Here is a 22,363-nt window from a genome sequence, read left to right as displayed (position 1 = left end):
GGTTGCAGTAAGCTGAGATTGTGCCACTGCACTCTAGCCTGGGTGACAGAGCAAGACTCCATCTTGGGGGTGGTGGGGAGAAATAAAGAAAACGATTATGGTTAAGTTTGTTTGTTTGTTTGTTTGTTTTCAAAAGTATGCCATGTTCAAATGATAATTAGAAGCTGGTCAGTGGTAGTATTTCTTAAGCATCTTATATTTTGAAATACTTATTTTACATATGCATTTATTGACTGCCTTCTCATATCTTCCTGTTGCCCAGGTAAATTGTACAGTGCTTGAACTTGGATTTCTCTCTAGATACAAAGGAATTGGATGTTATTTTAGTGATAACTGTGCTTATTTAATCACATGATAGTTTTCCTGTTGGGTGGGTTATATTAATGAATTAACTAAAGTAGCTTTTGTCTTTTAAATGTTCAGCTCTCAGGTTTGTAACAACTAACCAAAATTATATTTTTACAAATGTTAGTTATACATGTTTTTGCTGAATGTTTATTAAAAGTGATATGTAACTTACCTTTGTAAGCTAGGCACTCAAGTTCTTCTCTCATTTTTCACTGTGTGTTGCTGGCAGTCCTTCAGGGCAGTACATCCCATTGAGTTTGTTTTAAAATATGGATGCAATAAGGAACACAGAGACATGGTGATAGCAGCACATTTTTAGGATCTGCATCCTGAATCACTTCTTTTAGTGACCTTTCTAGTCACCACTGATTTCTTCTACACTTGTGTTCCCTATGTCCACCTTCTGCTTTGTGTGTTTTAAGTGCTTGAGTAGTGTTGGATGAGGTGAATTGAGCAAACACTGAAGTGTCCATTTATAAGTAAACTTTGAGGCATATCTCAAACTTCTCACAGTTAAAGGGTAAGGCCGTTGTAGACGTTCGCAGCAGTGGAGCCAGTGGAGCCTACTGCCTTTGCTTGCTGGTGTTATCCTGAACATTGCCTTCTATCCCTGAAGTATGGGGTTAGGTGTATAGTTCCCGCAGCTGCTCAAGTGATCAAAAAATGTGTCTGATTTAGCAGAGTATAGAAAAAATGACTATGCACAACCCAGTTCTGAGAATTCCCAGGGTGCATACCCTTGCAGAATTTACCTCTGTTTCTGTCTTTTTTCCAAGTTTGTGAGGGAGGCAGCTGTGTGATAAGCTGGTTTCCTTATAATTTTCCCCCAGTTTTAATGAGCAGAACTAGTAAGCGGTGAAGGCTACATAGTGTACTGTATGCCGACTCTTAGTGCCCTGAGTTATTTAGTAAATGTATAAGTTAATGTAGAAAGGAAATGTCAAACTTCCTGATTGTATAATGGTCCTGTGAAATATTGCATATCAGAAAGTCCACAGGAAGTTTAAGGAATAGTGATTCCATGACTGCAGACTTTCATGACTGATGTCCTCCCCTTAAATAATGCAGGAACTGGGTGAGTGCAGTGGCTCACGCCTGTAATCCCAGCGCTTTGGGAGGCCTAGGTGGGTGGATCACAAGGTCAGGAGTTCATGACTAGCCTGGCCAATATGGTGAAACTCCATCTCTACTAAAAATACATAAATTAGCTGGGCGTGGTGGCACGGGCCTGTAGTCCCAGCTACTCCAGAGGCTGAGACAGAAGAATCACCTGAACCTGGGAGGCAAAGGTTGCAGTGAGCCGAGATCATACCACTACACTCCATCCTAGTCCACAGAGTGAGACTCCATCTCAAAAATAATATTAATAATAATAATAGTAATACAGGAACTTTAAGTGAGCAGTTGAAAGTGAACCTTAAGTTGGAATTGTTTATCTCTCAGAGCAAATTTTCCAATATTAGTTATAAGTTGATTTATGTAATTTTCCATACTTTGATAGCATATTGAAAGTTTGGAATTTTCAGCACTGAAAGTTTGGAATTTTTTTCACATTTATTTGCATGGATCCTTTTAAAATTTCAATGTACAGCTTCATTTTATTTTTTTTCTCTAACCTGGTCATTATATTTCTGAATGTTGTGTCTTGTCATAGATCTGTTTTTTTTTTTTAATGGATTACTGCTTATTGAACTAATAGTGTGTGATAGTGGGAAACAGACTAACTGTTTTGTATTCTAGAGTTTGTTGCTTTTAACATTTGGGGAGAATGGATTTCTTGGTAATTGGCATGGAATTACTTTGGTATTATTAGGTATAAACTTACATTTCATTCTTTTTGATCTAGAATACTTATCATTAATACTGATAAAGCATCTATAGTAATATAGATCCAATACTCTCTTATCTTAAATTCTGAAATATGAAAGTTCTGATAATCTAACCAATTTTATGCCAAGTTTGGTGCCAAAACGCACTTGATGGCTGAACCTAACCTGAACTGATAGGAAGCTATTTATGTTCTTAATTCAGTTCACTTTTTGTGAGTTTGTGTAAGTTTTACTGTTAAGATACTAATGTGATGGAATATGGGTTATTGCTTGAACACTGCTGGGGTGTTACATGCTATGACATATTTGCTGTAGTGCTAAAATTAAAAAAAAACATTCTGAATTGTGGTAAACCTCTCTTTCTAAGGATTTTAGATAAGGGATTATGACTCTGTATTAGTGCTAGCCATGAAATTCAAGTAATAAAACTCATGTTTTTGTTTGTTTTGAGACAGGGTTACACTCAGTTGTGTCAGCTGGAGTGTAGTGTTGTGATTAAGGTTTACCACAGCCTCACCTTACCTGGCTCAGGTGATCCTCCTACCTCATCCTCCCAAGTAGCTGGGACTGCAGGCCTGTGCCATCATGCCTGGCTCTTTTTTAAAATTTTTTGTCAATTTGGGGTCTCGCTATGTTGACCAGGCTGGTCTCCACATCCTGGGTTCCAGTGATCCTCCCTCCTCAGCTTCCCAAAGTATTGGGATTACAGGTGTGAGGCACTGTACCCAGCAGGAACAAAACTTAATTGAGCAAAAATTTTAGGGGGCTTGTTTTTTTGCTCAAGTAGAATACAGACTACTAAGGGACTGTGAAAAATGAGAGAGCCTTAAATCTAATGTTGGCCTAACTTTGAACCCTTATGTAATTGGGCTTTGCTTCTGGAGTTTGTTTTTGACATTTCTACACTCAGGGGGCGTTGTTTTGCACATGTGGACAAGATTCATCCCAGATTTACTTCTGTGGTGAGCATACTCTGCAAGATAATGTCATTGTGTTCTCAATTTGTTTGAAGGGTCTGATCCAGAATCTTCCAAGAAACTTGATAAAGTCCATAAATTTCACCTCAGAGAGCTTCATAAATGAAGCCAGTTAGGCCTTATGTGCATTTGGCTAAAACACCATTGTCAGTGGTTAAAATATAAAATAGATTGGTCTTAGCTTGCAAAAAGAGATGAGCATAGGGACGTGGTTATATGTCTCTCTTTACTGTCTTTAGTTGCTTTTTTCATTTGTCTAATACCTTGTAGCCATTTCATCTGACTGCTTGATGCTTCCAGGCATCTGGAAAGATCTCTCCTTTTAGATCCAGGTGGCCTGGGTCCTGGTCCCAGGCTGCTCCTTCATCTTTATGTCCAAGGGTGAAACATGCACTTTCTGGACTCTGTTTCGGCATCAGTAAGATGCAGATGAAAGCTACCCTGCAGGAAACTTCTGTAAACTGTCAGATTTTTTGTTTCTTCTTGGGAATTGTAAAAGTAATTATAAATTTTCTTTTAAAGACAAGGTTGAAAAATACTATTTTTTTTTTGGTTTTAATCCCGTAAAGTGTTAAATCCAAAAGGAAAACATAAACTACTTTTCAAGATGTCATGATTCTACCAGATAGACGGTTAGCCATCTGGTTGATTTGCTGTTTTATTGGCAAATGGATTGGGTCTTTTTATAGCAAATGAACCTGTCCCTATATCAATTAAGTTTTGCTGGATTTTTAGTTTTTTTTTTTTTTACCCCATCTTCCCATCTCTCTACTTCTGGCAGTTCAACCATAGGCCAATGCTGCCTTTTCTGTTTGTTTATTAAATACTGTACTCTGGACCCCTCCTGGCTCTCTACTCTCCATTCCTGGGAAAAAGTTTCCTTTCCTTCCTGTCTGTGAGTTAGGAAGGAAAGGAAGTAAGGGTGAATAGAGTCCCAGTAAGAACAAAAGATATGGTAATGGCCATTGGAGAAGAGATGGCTTTATCTTGTTGATAATTAAGCATGAATTTCCCGGCAGCTGTTCTTTTATTTCCCCTTGCCGAATGAAAGGTTCTTTAGGCTCCTGAAGTGCGTTTAAGGACAGTGAAGAAGACATATCATTTAAAATGTAGCATTTTGTATGGATGCTATCTCTCACTCTGTAATAATATCTTATAAAAGTATCAGCGATTTCCTCAGAGGCTTGGTCTGTACGGCAGAAACACCTAATTACATTCTTGGTTCTTTTGTGTTTTGCACACTAGTCCTCTCTTGCTGGTTAAATGGGAAAACAAGTCGAAGGCTCAGATCTGATCTCAGATCTTATCTGGGGGAGAATGTCCATGATCACCTGCAGTCTCCTGCAGCCTATCTGCTTTTCTCCCGCCTCTTCTCATCCTTTCCTCCCTTCTCCTCTTCCTCTTTCTAGGGTGTAGTTTTACAGCAGTGTTGAGGCTTATGTGTTATTATCATTATGTTCAAAGTCATAAACTTGAGGTATTTACAAGAGCTATACTTTCTCTCTCCTAGACTGACAATTGCAATAGTAATAATAGCAAGAATTAGTGCAATAGTTAGAACACTGTGTGCATTTTATGTTATTTTAAAACAGAATAGTTCCTTGCAAGTAGAGTAGAAGACCTATATTTATTTATTTTTTAGGCAGAGTCTCACTCTTGTCGCCAGGCTGGAGTGCAGTGGCGTGATCTCGGCTCACAGCAACCTTTGCTTCCTGGGTTCAAGCAATTCTCCTGCCTCAGCTTACGAGTAGCTGGGACTGCAGGCATGCACGACCACACCCAGCAATTTTAGTATTTTTAGTAGAGATGGAGTTTCACTATGTTGGCCAGGATGGTCTTGATTTCTTGACCTTGTGATCTGCCACCTCGGCCTCCCAAAGTGCTGGGATTACAGGCATGAGCCACCGTGTCTGGCCTGAAGACTTTTATTAACTGAATCATTTGGAGGTATGTTGTCACCCTGTAGCTCTTTCACACTCCAATATTTTGTGTATTTTATATGAACAAGGGTGTTTTTTTTACATAACCACAATACAGCCCTCAAAATCAGGAGATAAAACAATGAAATATTATTACCATGGCATTCTCAGACCCTATTCAAATTTTGCCGGTGTTCCCAATAAAAACCTTTACAACAAAAGGATCCTGTTTGGCATTATGGATTTAGTTATCATGTCTGTTTAGTCCTCTTAAATCTGGAACAGTTCTTCAGTTGTTTCTTGGTTTCATGACCCTGGTACTCTTGAAGAGAACAGACCAATTATTTTGTATTCTATCCCTCAGTGTGCATTAAATTTTTTTTAATAGCAATGGTGTCTCGTTATGTTGCTCAGGCTAGAGTGGGCAGTTTAAGTGCACTGCAGCCTAGATTACTAGGCTCCCTAGTAGTTGAGACTACTGGTTTATGCCACTGTGCCCAGTTGTCTTTCAGTTTGATTTATGGTATTTCCTTATTATTAGGTTTAGATCATGTATCACAGAAATTGTGTGTTCTTTTTTTTCTGTATCCTGTCAGTACACAGTGCTAATTTATCCAGTTGCTGGTAATGTTCACTTTGATCAGTTATAGACCATGGTGTCTGCCAGGTTTTGCCATTGTACAGTGTCTCTTTTTCCCTTTGTAATAACCATTTTGTGGGAGGTTGCTTTGTGTTCTGTAGATCTCATCTTCATCAAACTTTCAGTTTATGCATTTATTTAGAGGACTAACAGCCTCCTATTTTATTCAGTTGTTTATAGCCTGTTACTGTTGTTATTCATTTTGAGGTCAGATTTTCCCAGCTTTTGGAGAAGATTTAGAAACCTAGATTTGGTGCTAAGTGTGCTCATGATTTTGTGTTGCTGCTCTCTGGCCTTCTAAGAAACAGAGCTAGCAATGTGTGTGTTTGTATCTGTCTCATACATAATGCACACATTTGCACCTGCATTTCTGTGTGTATATTTTAAGTTCATATGAAATTCTCCAAGTTCAATCCAGTACTACAGAGTTTCTGCTGGTTTATTCCCTTTTCCTTATTTGTAACATTCTTATTTAACATTAAGAAACCTTATTTCATTATCTTTAATGTATTTATTTCTAGTTTTCTATCACTTAACTCTGTAACATTGGGACCTTTTTTTTCTCAACATAACTCTTTATACTTAAGCAGAAAAGTTGACAATCTAAAATGCCTGTATTTCAATAATTTGAATTTGAGACATTTCACAATTTACTTTCATTTGACTAAAAGTCTCCTTTTCCACTCAGCACAGCTCGTGGTCTTTCTGTAGCTTTTGAGGATGAGCAGCTAGAGTGGGTACACATTTTTTCTTGCTTGCTTTTATCTGCCGTTACGTTTGAATTCTCAAAAACATTTACCTGAGATGGCAAATACTGGAGACAGTTGAGAGTACATGTATGTTTGGAAAATAACAGCCTACTGAAGTTAGGGAACTTTAATAAAACAGGACAAAAACCTCTTTTTCATTTGATCATTTGATTTGATCATTTCAAGAACCCTTTGTCAGATAACATCTAGGAATGTTGAATAACACATAACAAAACTTTTAACTACAGAGCTGAGCTCCAAAGAATTTAAGAGAAACTGAAAACTAAAGCAGTAAGCTGATCCTGCAGCTCATGGTGAGGTTGGATTGGGTTTGTTAACATTTTCCAACCTAGAGGGGAGTTAGGATTCTGGGGGCTCCAAAATGTGAGACCTCTAGGATAAGAAGACAATATAAAAAGTGGTCTCATGCCAGTAAACCCCCCAGGTCACCTGGCAGAAGGATATGTAAAAAAATTTTTTTTTTTTTTGGTGGGACAGACCTTCATCCAAGATCCTGTAGGATCCCCACAGATAAAACATTCTTGAATTCGAGCTTACCGCCAGAAATAGTGGAAGAAACCATGTGCCATTAACTAAGGTCAGATGAGACGAACAGCAAGATACACACCCAAGAACTTCAAATACTAGAAGCGTCAGAAAGAGACTGTATACAAGGCTTAAATAAAGTATCACTTCTATTTCTCTCTCGTGTAAGTAGAGTTTGAAAGGAAGCACTACTAGACTAGGACCTCACAGTTATCAGGGGTCCACCCTCTGCTACCTCAGCTGCAGCTGTTCTCTTGTTTCAAGGTTGCAATTTAGTGGTGGCCATTGCATCCAGATTTCAGCCTGGAAGAAAGAGGAAATGGGTAAAAACTGCATACCTTTTCCCTTTAAAGGCAGTTTTTATAATTTGCATAGAATAATTTTTTTTTAATCTCATTAGACCAAAAAGAAAAATAAATCAGGCTGGGCTTGGAAGCTCACACCTGTAATTCCAGCACATTGGGAGGCTGAGGTGGTGAATCACTTGAGGTCAGGAGTTTGAGACCAGCCTGACCAACATGGTGAAACCCTGTCTCTACTAAAAATACAAAAAAAAAAAAAAAAAAAAAACGGCCAGGCATAGAGCTCATGCCTGTAATCCCAGCACTTTGGGAGGCTGAGGTGGGTGGTTCACCTGAGGTCAAGAGTTCGAGACCAGCCTGGCCAACACGGTGAAACCCTGTCTCAACTAAAAATACAAAAAATTAGCCAGGTGTGGTGGAGTGCGCCTGTAATCCTAGCTACTTGGGAGGCTGAGGCAGGAGAGTTGCTTGAACCCGGGAGGCGGAGGTTGCAAGTGAGCCAAGATTGTGCCTTTGCGTTCCAGCCTGGGCAACAAAATCAAAATTCCATCTCAAAATAAATAAAAATAACAATAATATACTAGCTGGGCATGGTGGCACATGCCTGTAATCCCAGCTATTTGGGAGGCTGAGACAGGAGAATTGCCTGAACCCAGGAGGCAGAGGTTGCCTTGAGCTGAGATCGTGCCATTGCACTCCAGCCTGGGCAAAAAGCGAAACTCTGTCTCAAAAAAAAAAAAGAGAAAAAGAAAAATAAATCAGACTTATGCTTTATCAGTGAATTCTACTAGTGTTCCAGAGAACAGAGAAAGTTGGTGTGGGTCCCCTGAGTCATTTTATGAAGCTAATAAAACCTTTATACTAAAACCAGATTAAAAAAAATTTATAGGTTCAGTCTTATGAATGTAAAATGTTTAAATGAAATGTTAACAAATGGAGTCTAGCAGGGTATTAAAAATATGCATGTCTTATATACTATAAGAATGACTTACTATTAATTTATCTGTTAGCATATTTTACCACTTCAACATATGAAGGAAGAAAGCATATACAGTCATCTTTTTCTTAATTTTTAATTTTTGTGGGTACATAGTCTATGTATGTATGTGGTACGAGATGTTTTGATACAGACATACAGTGCATTATAGACACGTCATGGAAAATGGGGTGTCCATCCCCTCAAGCATTTATTCTTTGTGTTAAAAACAATCCAATTTTACTATTTTAGTTATTTAAAAATGTACAATTAGGCCAGGTGCAGTGGCTCACACCTGTAATTCCAGCACTCTGAGAGGCCAAGGTGGGCAGATCACAAGGTCAGGAGATCGATACCATCTTGGCCAAAGTGGTGAAACCCCGTGTCTACTAAAATACACAAAAAAATTAGCTGGCGTGGTGGCATACTTAGGTAGTATCAGCTACTCAAGAGGCTGAGACGGGAATTGCTTGAACTGGGGAGGCAGAGGTTGCAGTAAGCCGACCTCATGCGACTGCATTCCAGCCTGGAGACAGAGCAATACTCTGTCTCAAAAAAAAAAAAAAAAAAAAAAAAGACAAATTATTATTGACTATGGTCACCTTGTTGCGCTATCAAATGCTAGACCTTATTTATTCATTCTATTTTTTTATGCCCATGCAATCATCTTAATGTAGAAAAAGCAGTTGGCCCTTTAATAATTAGGGGGGAAAACTCTTGGAAGAGGAAAATTGATTGTAGAATGAATTTCCTTAATCTAACAGAATACTTACTATAAAGCACCATAGTTAAAGGTAGAGTGTGGGAACTTTTCCCTCTAAAACCAGAAACAATAGAAGGATTTCAATATCCTTAAAGAAGAAAATATGTGAGGGTTGGAAATGAAAAAATGAACTTTTATTAATAAAGTATAATGATTTTCACCATAGCAAATCTGAGAAAACTTGTGACACATTGGTTTTTGTTGTTATTGTTTTGTTTTTATTTTGTTTGTTTTGAGATGGAGTCTCGCTCTGTCACCCAGGCTGGAGTGCAGTGGTGCGATCTTGCCCCACTCCAGCCTCTGACTTCTAGGCTCAAGTGATCCTCCCAATTCAGCCTTCTTAGTATCTGAGACTACAAGTATGTGCCACCACGCCTAGCTAGTTTTTCTATTTTTAGTAGAAGCTGAGTTTCACCCTGTTGGCCAGGCTGGTCTCAAACTCCTGACCTCAGGTGACCCACCCACCTCCCAAAGTGCTGAATTATATTTGTGAGCCATTGCACCCATCCAAATCGTTGAAGCTAATAGGTAAATCAGCAAGCTTCCTGGATATTAGATCTCTATCTATCAGTCTGTCTATCTATCTATCTATCTATCTATCTATCTATCTATCATCTATCTATCTATCAAACTCAGTTTCACATCTAGATATGAGGGGCAATTAGTAAATAAAATTTAAATAAATTGCTTCTGAACACCTCTCTTGATGTGGAGTCAGTACTGTTACAGTGGACAAAGTGGTTTTTTTAATTTTAGAAAAAATTGATTCGAACTGTGTATTCTTCTCTCTGACTCAGCTCTCCTTTAATCTATTCAGAAGTGCTAATCCTTCACCTGTTGTTCACTTGGGATTAATAGGAGGAGAGAAGGATGTCTAGGATCCAGAGACCACAGATGTACAGGGCAGCCAGGGTGCAGATTGTGTGTATATTCCTGCAGGGTGGCAAATGATGGGCTAGAAAATGTCGTGGCAGGAGTGAGGTCCAGTGGGTAGTCAGCATCAGTGGGCAGGCAGACTGTGTTCAAGAGAACTCCAAGAGAAAACAAGGCCCATATCTGGGATGCCCTTCAGCACTGAGTAGGGTACCAGGGTGAACTCAGTGTAAAGCACAGCTTGTTCCCTGGAACAGAGCCCCATTTCTAAAATTGGAATTTGTGGTTGAATGTGACCTAGTGGCTAACCTAATTATGGAACCACTCGGTTTCAAGACTCCTTGAGGTTCTTTGACTAGGAGGAGGACTGATCCTATATTCCGAGATTGGAGTGAGTTTGGAGCTGGATATTAATTGACTTCAGTTTGTGGATGAGAGCACCATGACCGCAGGCAGCGAGGCAGGTCATTCATTGTCCCTCATGTGTCAGCTCTCCAGATGCCATGAGAACTGATGGTTGTGGAGGCTGCTGGGGATATTTTTTGTTTGTTTTATATATGTAAAATTTTTCTGTTTGGAATTCTGTATTCATAATTCAAAGAGGAGTTATGAGACTAGTACAAGAAAGAACCTCCATATATCTTTTACTCGATTCATCAATTGTTAATATTTTGCCATATTTGCTTTGTGTTTATTAATTTTATTTTATTACCTTTTAAACTTTATTATAGATTTGCTTTATTAAAGGTTTTTTTGAGCATCTCTAATCTGAAAATTCGAAATCTAAAATGCTCCAGAATCCAGAATGCTTTGAGCACCGAGAAGATGCTACAAGTGGAAAATTCCACTCCTGACCTCCTGTGACAGATCACAGTCAAAACCCAGTCAAAACCTGTTTCATGCACAAAATTAGTAGAAATATACAGGTTACGAGATAACCTCTGTCTTGTTTTTTGCTGTATTACTCTCTGTGTTTGCCATGTTTGCTTTATGACTCTCTCTGTGGTACATATTGAATCTATCCCTTACCTGAAATGCTTGGGATTAGAAATGTTTTAGATTTCACGTTTTGGCAGGGGAGTGGGAATTTTGGAATAGTTGCATTATTCTTCATCCTTAATCTAAAAATGTAAAACGTTCCAGTATTTCCTTTCACCATGATGCCGGTGCTTAGAAAGTTTCAGATTTTGGAACGTTTCTGATTTTGGATTTTTTGATTAGGATCACTTAACCTGTATTTCCCTTTCCTGAACAATTTGGGAATGAAATACGGATATCAGATCCCTGAATACTTTAGTGTGTGTTCTCAAGAACAAGAAAATTATCTTACGTAACTACGGTATGATTATCAAAATCAGAAAAGGTAACATTAATACAATACCATATAGTCCAATATAATTCATATTCAGATTTTGCCAGTTTTTTCAACAATGGCCTTCATAGTAATTTTCCCCATGATCATGAGCCTCATTTAATTGTTGTATCTCTTTAATATCCCTTGTCTCTCTTTCTTTTCATGACATGTTTCCTCACCTGTTTTTGCTTTTTTATCACATTGACCTTTTTGAATAGTTAGAAGCCAGTTTTGTCAGATGTTCTTCAGTTTGGGTTTGTCTGGTGTTTCCCCATGATTAGATCTAGGTTATGGAATTTTTGGCAGCCATACCATATGAGTGATACTGTGTGCCCTTTGCAGTGCATAGTTGTTTGAGGTACAAAATAGGAGAGTTGAGCGGTTCCAATAAAGATGATTTAGGTAGCATCCTTGTCCCTGAAGTGCTTATAATCTAATAAGAGAGGTGCAGTTCCCCAGAAAGGCGCAGTGAAAGGAGCGCGGGGCTCCTTCATTCTGAGCTGCTACTAGGAAGGAGGAGGTGTCCTCAGAGAGGAGCTGGCTGGCATGGTGGTAGTGTGGGTGACTTTTCCTCAGGAGAGAAAGAGTGAAGAAGAGGAGGTCTGGGGTGCGACCACTGGGGTATGCTGTCCTTGAGGGGGTGAGAAGAGAAAGGGCTGTCTCAGTGACATGGTATGTGAAGCCAACTGTGAGATGCCGGCTCCAGGAAAGACAATGAAGAGAGTGTCAGCATAGGCTGGCGCCACCACTGGAATCTGTTATTACAGGGAAAGGCCACTGGATTTTGGTAACTCAGGGCATCTAGTAAGACCAAAATTATAATCCACGTTTCTTAACTTGCTGTTACAATTACCATTTTTGTACTGTGCTCTGTATGACAGTTTCATGGGTTTTCAGAGACTGATGAATTTATTACATATTATTTTGTGTTGCTTTCTTCAAGTAAACATTTTCCATATGAAAGGGTTAGGTAGGTTTTTTTTTAAATGTACACTTTTGGGAGGAAATAGTTTGCTGCTCATATTCATATTATTTGGCTGCAAGGTTCTAATTCCATTGGTTTTGTGTTTAGAAAGTATTTTTCTCTAGGCTGTTTGTAGTAATGGCATTTTTGGGAATATGTTGTCTCACATACCAATAAGGGAAAATGTTCTTCCAGCCTGTAAATACTTGTTTCCTGTGTTAGGTCAAAGGAAAGCATATTTGAGTGTACTTGGCATTTCTTGTATTTTGTAAATTACATTATCAGCAGGATAAGAGTTTATTGAATAATAGCTTCAGAATTTAGTTTATTTCATAGCATAAATTTGAATGATATGGAAATGGAATTGATTCTGCATTTACTGTAGGAATCTTTTTTTTTTCTTTCTTTCTTTCTTTTTTTGAGACAGAGTCTCGCTCTATCACCAGGCTGGAGTGCAGTGGCATGATCCCGGCTCACGGCAACTTCCGTTTTCCGGTTTCAAGCAATTCTCCTGCCTCAGCCTCCCGAGTAGCTGGGACTACAGGCACGCACCACCACGCCCGGCTAATTTTTTGTACTTTTTAGTAGAGATGGGGTTTCACCATGTTGGCCAGGATGGTCTCGATCTCTTGGCCTCGTGATCCGCCCGCCTCGGCCTCCCAACGTGCTGGGATTACAGGCGTGAGCCACCGCACCCGGCCTTGGAATCCTGAGGACACTGTGTTCTTTTAAACAGGCTTTAATTTCCTGACATTCCATTACATTTCTGGGAAACAAAATTGGCACTGCCCTATCTTGTCCTTTATAATTTTGGCGCAAGGTTCATGGTCTTCCTTTTTTTTTTTCCCCCTTTTTGTAACTGATTAATAATCTATAGAATCACCTCTTAGTTTGCAAGTGGAAACTAAGCCTGCACATCCAAAGCTAGGATTTCTTACATGGATCTGCCTTAGTGTTTTGAATCAGGACCTCAAGTGAGATTTTTGGATGTTCATGTGTTTGTGGCATGGTGTTCTTTGAATCTTGAACCTTCCTGCCTAATTGTTAGAATTACATTTTCAAGCTAGACTTGATTGGGCTAGTATTACTTTAGGAAATAGTTTAAATTATTATTTGGGGAACATTTTATTATTTTTAGTTTTTTATCTAAGGAAGATTAAGCTCTTTGCAGAAAATACAACTTTCTTTAGCTACCCTGCTCACAATACCATCCATACTGTGACAAGGCCAGGCACTCCATAACTACCCTGATTGATCTTTTGTAAAATGTTTAGAGTTTCAAAAAGAAATTTGTAAAATTGCTTCTTTTAAGTAGCTATTACTATGTTTTTAAATGTTCTGCAGTATTTAGTTGATCTTGTGTGTAGTCATTCATATCTGTGTCTTTTGATTCTATTCTTTCTTGGCAATCTTGCTTTTTAAAATCACCATTTACCTTAAAAAAAAAAAAAAAAAAAAAAGACAAAACTTGCTGTTGTCTTGACAGAGCAGGGCATTTAACTGAAGCCTCTCCATGGCTGGCTTGCTGAGTTCCCTGGTGTTGGCTGTCTTGGATCCCCTTTCTAAGGCCCCACTTCCCTGCACACTAGCTTGGTGTGCAGGGAGAAGCTGCAGAGTCTGTTGGCTGGGCTTTATTTACGGAAACAGCAGGGTTGAGATTGATTGCGTCGTCGAGAGACAGTGTGTGGATGAGGGAGGGTCACAGCACATGCTCAGTCCTGTCAGTGTGAGGGGAAGTTTCTGCGTTCTGCGTGAAGGCTTAGGTCATAGCACAAGCTCAGTGAAAGCTCTATGAGGTCTCTGAGACTGCATGTGCCTCCATTTTGAGTTGTTAGAGTAGAAAAGGGCAGAGTTTTAGCAGAAAGTAGAGGCTCAGGAATCCAGCTAGACTCACCAGAGCCCGTGTTAGTCATGGATGATCCATTCAGCCCCTGCAGGTAGGCTCTCTTTCCCTGGCCTCACCGAAACAACGATGGGTTTTGCTGCTCTTTCTCACTTCTGAAGGTGTTTATGAATCATTTCATCATTCATAGTGCATGTTCCTGAGAGCCTTTAATTCAGCCCTGGCTGGCCGTGTAGGTGGTATCGTGAAGCGTAAAATCAGAACTAAGAATGGGGACTACCAGAGAGGCATTCAGCAGACGTAGAATGTGAAGCTTTGTGGGTCCCTCTGTCCCTGTCCTCTTACCTTCTTTCCCTTTCCCTTACCTCTTCGTCTCTTAGTATAATCTTAACCTCAGTCGTGCTGGGTGTCTGTTGCCAAGCTTGTTTGCCTTCAAGACCTGCAGAGCAAGCCTGCAGGCCGTCCCCTTGCCTTGTGGCTAGTATGGAATGCCGGGGCCCAAGTGCAGCTCTGTTTGGATGTTTTAGGAAGGATGGTAGGTGGGCAGCTATTGGTTGCTTTGAAGGTGGGTGGAACCTTGTTTTGATTGAGAGCCTGTTTGCCAGAGGAAATTACAGTTTTCGTGATTTTTTTTCTGAAGTCTGACATATGCAGGGAATAGTTGTGAATTATGGTGGCAACAATATCACCTTAAAATGAATTTTTTAAAAATGAAAGGTTGTGTCACATCAGTCTTTACTTCATCTCTTGCTTTCAAAAGGAAGCAGACTCATCTTCCTTTTGGAGTTTATGGAAAATTTCTTGGCAATTAAAAAAATGTATGCATTGACATTTGTGTTAGAAATTGAAGTTTAGGTATTTGGTTTTTGTATCTTTGTTTTAGAATCGGATAGCATTTTTTGCATATGTGTATGTTGTCATGTGACTTGAAATTCTGTTCTCTTAAATGGAGTAAAAAGAATAGTTGGGGCTGAGAAGGCAGTCACTGACAAGGCCACATTTCGTACCCACTGCTTGATAGCCAGACACTAGTTTCTTCTACCCAGAGGAAGTTGTGATTTTTGGGTGTCCTGTTGCAGAGTGGATTCAGACAGATGGCTTTCACCATGGTTCATTTAGGGAGCCAGTCAAAATAAGATTTAGGATGAATTGAATTCTTAACCCAAGCAGATATGAAATGAAGGTTTTGAATTACATTATTTGCTCCTTTTTGTTTCCATTCTTTCTTTTTCTTCTGATAAAGGTTAGAAAAATTTTGAATGCCACCTAAATTTTGTGCATTCATGAGGATGGAAGAAAGTGTACAATATCGAAGAAGAGTGTGCCATTGAAAAACCCTCATAGGAAAGAGAAGAAATTTGCTATGCATTAATACAAGGAGAAATTCCCTGCGTAAGCTCTTAGTTGTGTAGTATAAATTTGGAGCTTTGTGTGGTCACTCTTTCCAAGGAGGCCCTTGATTTTAGTGAAAAGTTTTTAGGAAGGCTAATGCTGGTGACTTCTAGTCACTGAAAATATGACTGGGTGGAGCATGGTGGCTCGCGCCTGTAATCCCAGCAGTTTGGGAGGCCGAGGTGGGTGGATCACGAGGTCAGGAGTTCAAGACCAGCCTGGCCAAGATGGTGAAACCCCATCTCTACTAAAAACTACAAAAATTTGCTGGGTGCGGTGGTGCGTGCCTGTAATCCCTGCTACTCGGAAGGCTGAGGCAGGAGAATCGCTTGAACCCGGGTGGCAGAGGTTGCAGTGAGCTAAGACAGCACCACTGCACTCCAGCCTGGGCAACAGAGTGACACTCCATCTCAAAAAAAAAATAAAAGGCCGGGCATGGTGGCTCATGCCTGTAATCCAAGCACTTTGGAGGCCAGGGCGGGCGGATCACCTGAGGTCAGGAGTTCAAGACCAGCCTGACCAACATGGTGAAACCCCGTCTTAAAAAAAAAAAAAAAGAAAAAAAAGAAAATATGACTGAAGTGTAATCTGTATTCTTACAGATTCAGTTTTGGGATTGCAACTAAGGAGATGAATTGTAGAGGGATAATTTAGGGTATGCATTTTTATTATTTTTGTGATCCATTTTTTCATCCATGTGAGGACTTTCTTCCCATTGTGACCATATTTATTTGGGCACTGAACTGGGGAGTTTTGGGCAAGTACCCACTTTCCCCATACCATGTAGTGTTGGTTCTGGAACTTGCCTTATTTTACTCTATTTAAAAGCACCATTGCTCTTCCTTCCTGTTTCTCTCTTTTAATAAAACTGTCCCTTCTATAGATGAGAGGAACTGGACACTGCACCAGTTTCTGTTACGCACGTGTGGAATCTGGGCACGACTAACATTTCAGGCTCAAGGAATAAACTCATTGTTTGAGTCGGGAGAATACTGCCTTTCTGTCTAGATCTTTACCTCTTCTGAAACTTTCTTTACAGTTAGCAAATAAAAATATGAACAGGAAGCTGTGCTCACAGCCGAATCAGCTCTGGATCAGGTTCCTGCCACTGGCATGGCTGGCCTGTCTAGGCCTAGTACAAATCTGTGTTTATGGGGCTTGGATGCCGCCATCTATTTGATGGTGAAGACGTGGTTACTGACTGATCTGTGGATATTCTGTTGTTAAGACTTGAATTTGTCTATGTTTCAAATCCAATAAAATAAGTCACTAGAGCTACTTCTTGTGTAGTATGTATTTGTTCTATATTACCCTGTCTTGGAAAAATATTTTTTGGAATGCTAAAGCCTTGCTTTAGGGCTTCTGTGCTTGTCTGGTGAAGGAGGTAAGGGAACAGCTCATGGGAAGTTACTCTGTTGGTTGATTAAATCTTTGGTCTGTGTAGCTTGAACATGGAAAAGATGCTGGTTTGTTTCATTTTGGCTTATGGTTCTACTTCTTTTGCACTTGACACTATGAGGAAATGTTGGGAATATAGCAAGTATATGTTTCGAATATAAAATTTCACAAAATTATTATCTTATTAGTTGTTCTTATCATTGTAATAGAATCTGAGGAAGCCTCACATTTAAAGTATTCCTCTGTCAACATGAGTTTTGCAGTCTGTCTTTGATTGAAAGCTAGAATGAACTTGGTTGTGTTTGACATTTCACTCCTTTTTTTTTTCTTTTTGAGGTAAGTTCTCGCTGTCACCCAGGCTGATTGTGCAGTGGTGTGCTCTCAGCTCACTGCAGCCTCGACCTCCCTGGGCTCAGGTGATTCTCCTGCCTCAGCCTCCCACATAGCTGGGACTACAGGTGGGCACCACCTGGCTAATTTTGTATTTTCTATAAAGATGGGATTTCACCTTGTTGCCCAGGTTGATCTTGAACTTCTAGCCTTGACCTCCCAAAGTGCTAGGATTACAGGTGTGAGCCCCTGTGCCTGGCCTGACACTTCATTCTTTTTCTTTTTTTGAGATGGGGTCTTGCTCTTGTCACCCAGGCTGGAGTGCCATGGTGTGATGTCAGCTTACTGCAGCCTCTGATTCCCAGGTTCAAGTGATTCTCCTGCCTCAGCCTCCCAAGTAGCTGGAATTACAGACACCTGCCACCACGCTCGACTAATTTTTGTATTTTTAGTAGAGACGGGGTTTCACCATATTGGCCAGGCAGGTCTTGAACTCCTGACCTCAGGCTATCCACACATGTTGACCTCCCAAAGTGCTGGGATTACAGGCATGAGCCACTGACAATGCCCCACTGACATTTCATTCTTAATCTGCTTTTTACTTCTTCCTTGACTCTTGGCTAGTGTGTTAATTTATGAATTAGAAGACTCTAATATACCTAAGACCTGATGTCTCTGATTCTCTAGTTGCTCTTTTTTCCTGATTCTTTTCCTTCTGAATTTTTTTTTCCATTTTACTTTGTGTATTCATTTATTCAGCATATTCATACCAAAGACCCATTTGCCAGGTACTTGTTGTTTGTTACTGAACAGAGTTGTCTTCCACCAGAATACCATTTATCCTGTAAGATAAATGACAGGATAAGAGAGAAGGTAGAAAATAATAGCTAGAGGAATATTTTAAATACTGTGTACATTCACCTAAATAAACACAGATAATCGGTTATCATCTCTTTTGAGCAGTTTCTGATGTGGGCATGCCTGTAGTCCTCCATTTTGGGTGGTAAAGCATGAGACTGATTTATTTTTCTTTTTGGTCTAATGAGATTCATGCTTGAATGTATGTTTGAAACAATTCTGAAAGATAACTAATCTCATATTATACACTGTATGATACTTTGAGTCTTAAGGTGAAATACTTCATCTTAATTCAACTGGGAAAATCAGAGATTATTTATATCAGACTTTTTTGAGCTATACATTTATTTGATTATTTTCCCTATTAGACATTAAGCTTTTGGGTCAGGGGCCAAGTCTCTTCTTATAGTTTCCATTTCCAGTAGAGTACCTGGCAAATGGGTCTTTGGTATGAATATGCTGAGTAAATAAATACATCATCTATGGTAAGAGGAAAGACTGGATTTGGAGCCAGGTAGTATGGTTCAGATTCCACCTAATGAGTGACATTGGACAAGCTATGACATTGGGCAGGTTCCTTCCCTCCCCTGAACTTCATTTTTCTCATGGGTAATATGAAAATAAGTATTTCTTACAGTTTTTGTAAAGATTAGATGAAAACAACGTGAAAGTGCTTGGCACATAGTTACTTAGTACATTATTGTTATTAATTCAGAGGTCAAATGTACAATCTCAAGCTCACATAGATACGATTATTTCAACAACACATTTTTTAAATTTTAATAAAAAAAAATAGGCATGGGGTCTCACTTTGTTGCCTAGGTTGGTCTCGAACTCCTGGCCTCAAACTATCCTCCTGTCTTGGCCTCTCAAAGTGGAAGGATTATAGGCATGAGCCACTGTGCCTGGCCAATATTTTTTTATTTTTATTTTAAATAGCCTCTTCGACTAGGACAATGCTAGGGGTTGTTTTAGGAATTATAGTAATTGTTAACCAGTTACCAATTCACTTTCTTCTTATTCTCTTTGGGTGTTTATGTTTTTATACATCTTGGAGTTTTTTTGTTTTTGTTTTTTAAAGAAGCTCTGCTTCCGTAATTATAATATTTGATGTGTTCAACATTAAACATTTCCTGCCACTTTCTCACACGAGGTGCGTGTGCGTGTGTGTGTGTGTGTGTGTATTAGTTAATGCCTGTTTTCGTTCTCTTCCTTATATATTCCTACCACTGCAGCAAGGAGAAATAAGGCAATTGTCATGTTTTTTATAACATTCCCCAGAGGGGACAAAGAAACAGTTAGACATGTGTTGTAGACATGCCTGCTTGGTCTAAAGTCCCTTTTTTTCTTGGTGGGGTTGTACCATTCAGCTTTGTTACACGGTTTGATTTCACTGTGAAGTAAGCTAGCAACCTCTTTGGTCAGGAGAGCAGCTTAATCTACAGTGACTGCTGCTTTGTAAATGGGTTTTGGTCATAGTGGGTTTTTTTATTTTAAGTTTGTTGGCTGAAGCTCCATGTGTGTGCAGGCATGCAGGCAGCTTTGTTAGGCTGCAGTCCCTAAACTTTGCCGCAGGCCATTATAGTAAAGTTTGTGAGGAGCCTGTGGTGGAATGTTGTTATATGACATTGTCAGATACATGGTAGGTTACCACATAATGGAGGAGAGAAAAGGCACATAAGAAATTTAGACCACAGAGCAAAGTCACTGTAGTTCTTTGAAACTAGATCTTTCTCAGCTGTAAAATTTTTTGACCAGTTTTTTTCCTGACATTACTCATACATTATTGTGTATGGAAGCCATATTTATTGCATCTCACTAGCATGGGAATTCTTATTATTCAGGCAACAGCAAATTTCTAGTTCTGGACCCTGAATTATCTTTAGGAGGACCCTGTGGGAGAGCTGCCTCTGTGGCCTGGATTCTTCTTTGGTAATTAACTCAGTGTGACCCCTTAAAAGAGCACTTTTCTTTCCTCAGACCTTGGTTTCTTCTTTTAAGCTAGAAGATTGGATCAGATGACTTCTCAGGAACTTTCCATCGAGAAAATTTAGAATTTTATGATTTTGGATTTTGGACAAGTTCTCGTGTTGACTTTTGTATTTGTGTGTGAATATGGAAATGGTAACTAAGTTGACTAAATCTCTGTCTTTGTTTTTTTATTTGTATTTTTTTTTAGTTTGATTTTTTTTTTTTTTTTTTTTTTTGAGATGGAGTTTCGCACTTGTTACCCAGGCTGGAGTGCAACGGCGCGATCTCAGCTCACCGCAACCTCTGCCTCCTGGGTTCAGGCAATTCTCCTGCCTCAGCCTCCTGAGTAGCTGGGATTACAGGCACACGCCACCATGCCCAGCTAATTTTTTGTATTTTTAGTAGAGACGGGGTTTCACCATGTTGACCAGGATGGTCTCGATCTCTTGACCTCGTGATCCACCCGCCTCGGCCTCCCAAAGTGCTGGGATTACAGGCTTGAGCCACCGCGCCCGGCCCTAGTTTGATTTTTGATTGAATGACAAATTTTGTTCTGGTTAGGCAGTTTATCAAACCTGCTTTTAAGTTAATTTTGCTTGGAGGACTGGCCTTCTGTCACAGTGACTTAACTGTTGATAAGTTTTGCAGCAGATCACTTACTTGCTGTCTGTGGCTAAGCAGTAGTTGAGTTAGAATATTGGAGTCATTGGCTGGGCGTGGTGGCTCATGCCTGTAAGCCCAGCACTTTGGGAGGCCAAGGCAGGCAGATCATGAGGTCAGGAGATTGGGACCATCCTGGCTAAACATGGTGAAACCCTGTCTCTACTAAAAATACAAAAAAAAATCAACCGGGCCTTGTGGCATGCGCCGGTAGTCCCAGCTACTCAGGAGGCTGAGGCAGGAGAATCGCTTGAACCTGGGAGGCAGAGGTTACAGTGAGCTGATATCATGCTAGTGCCCTCCAGCCTGGGTGATAGAGCAAGACTCCTTCTCACAAAAACAAACAAACAAACAGACAAAAAACCCCAGAATATTGGAGTCATTTATTTATTAAAAATATATTTAATAAGAGCCAGTGAGTTCTGTGTTATGGTGACCAAAACCAGACTTAGTTCTTACCCACACATACTTCCAGTCTAGAGAGCAAGACAGCCATTCAAAGAAATAACTACACAAAATAAGTATAAAATCCTGACTGTGTATAGACTGAAGGAAAGGTAAGTGGTACTATAGGAACTCATAATAGCAGGATTAGCTCTCATTCTCTCTTATTGCCAGTACATAGTGTTAATAATAATAATGACCTCTAAGCAACAAGTACTGTGTCTGGTTCTTTCTATAAATCATCTTTTATTTTTATAATAACCTTGCATAGTAGCATTATCAATTTCATATTATAGGTGAGGAAACTAAGGACTCAGATTTAATTGTGTCCTTAAAATCACACTTAATGCAAGCAAAACCTTGGCTACTGAAATTTATTTTTTTATTTTTAAAATTTCATTAGTGACAGGGTCTCACTTTGTTGTCCAGGCTGGAGTGCAGTGGCGTGATCATAGCTCACTACAGCCTCAAACTTCTGGGCTCAAGAGATCCTCCTGACTCAGCCTCCCAAGTAGCTAGGACTACATGTGCATTTTACCATGCCTGGCTAGTTTTTAATTTTTTTTTTTTTTTTTTTTTTTGTAGAGACTAGGTCTTGCTGTGTTGCCCAGGTTGGTCTTGAACTCCTGGGCTCAAGGGATCCGCCCACCTTGGCCTCCCAAAGTGCTGGGATTACACACATGAACCACCACACCCAACCTGATACTAAAATTTTAATTCAGGTTCATTTAATTCTGAAATCCATCTCTTTCCCTGCTTTTGAACATGTAGACTCAGGTGTGTGGTGACAGCTCCTCTTTCTCAGGAATGAAGTGCCAGTGTCATGGGAAATCCTAATAGAATGTACAAACCACAGTGGTGTTTTTTTTTTGTTTTTTTTTTTTTGCTGTTTCTCAAGAAGCACGGCTAACGCACAGGAAGTGTGCCCAGAGTCGGCCAGCACAATGATTTTATTCCGATTTAGGGAAATTTTTCTCTAAAGATGAATGGGAAAATGTGATGGAATAGAATACAACATTTACATGGCTTTTTAAGATACTATGGCAGATTTTAAAGAAATTTCAGACTTGTTAAACGCAGCTTTGAAGTATGTGTTCATGCTGGAGAAAATTGCGAAATCCAGCATATTGTATGAGGCTTCCTTCTTAGCCTCGCTTTCATTCCTACCTCACAATCCATCTTAAAAGGTGATTTTGATAAATTGCCTTTTGGTTTTCTTAAAATGTG

The 22,363-nt window shown here is 39.6% G+C and overlaps 1 protein-coding gene across 12 annotated transcripts in view; it reads left to right on the top strand.

Moving 5' to 3' along the window:
* The window catches only part of RERE (arginine-glutamic acid dipeptide repeats), a 469,898-nt gene that overhangs the window by 293,230 nt on the left and 154,305 nt on the right, over positions 1-22,363 (top strand). Inside the window, exon 1 of one of the 12 annotated variants that reach the window (XM_012473626.3) lies at positions 13,765-14,177. The exons of the other annotated variants lie outside the window; for them this stretch is intronic. Within the exon in view, the coding sequence (XP_012329049.2) occupies positions 14,152-14,177 (26 nt within the window). The 5' untranslated portion in view covers positions 13,765-14,151. Of the gene's footprint in view, positions 1-13,764; positions 14,178-22,363 lie in introns of those variants that run through there. 12 annotated transcript variants of the gene reach the window in all.

The sequence above is a fragment of the Aotus nancymaae genome, unplaced genomic scaffold, assembly GCF_030222135.1.
Source record: "Aotus nancymaae isolate 86718 unplaced genomic scaffold, 86718_ANA_hifiasm-v0.15.2.pri h1tg000053l, whole genome shotgun sequence".
Taxonomy (NCBI): Eukaryota; Metazoa; Chordata; class Mammalia; order Primates; family Aotidae; genus Aotus; species Aotus nancymaae.
Note: the sequence above shows the minus strand (reverse complement) of the source record. Positions and strands in the feature narration are given on the sequence as shown.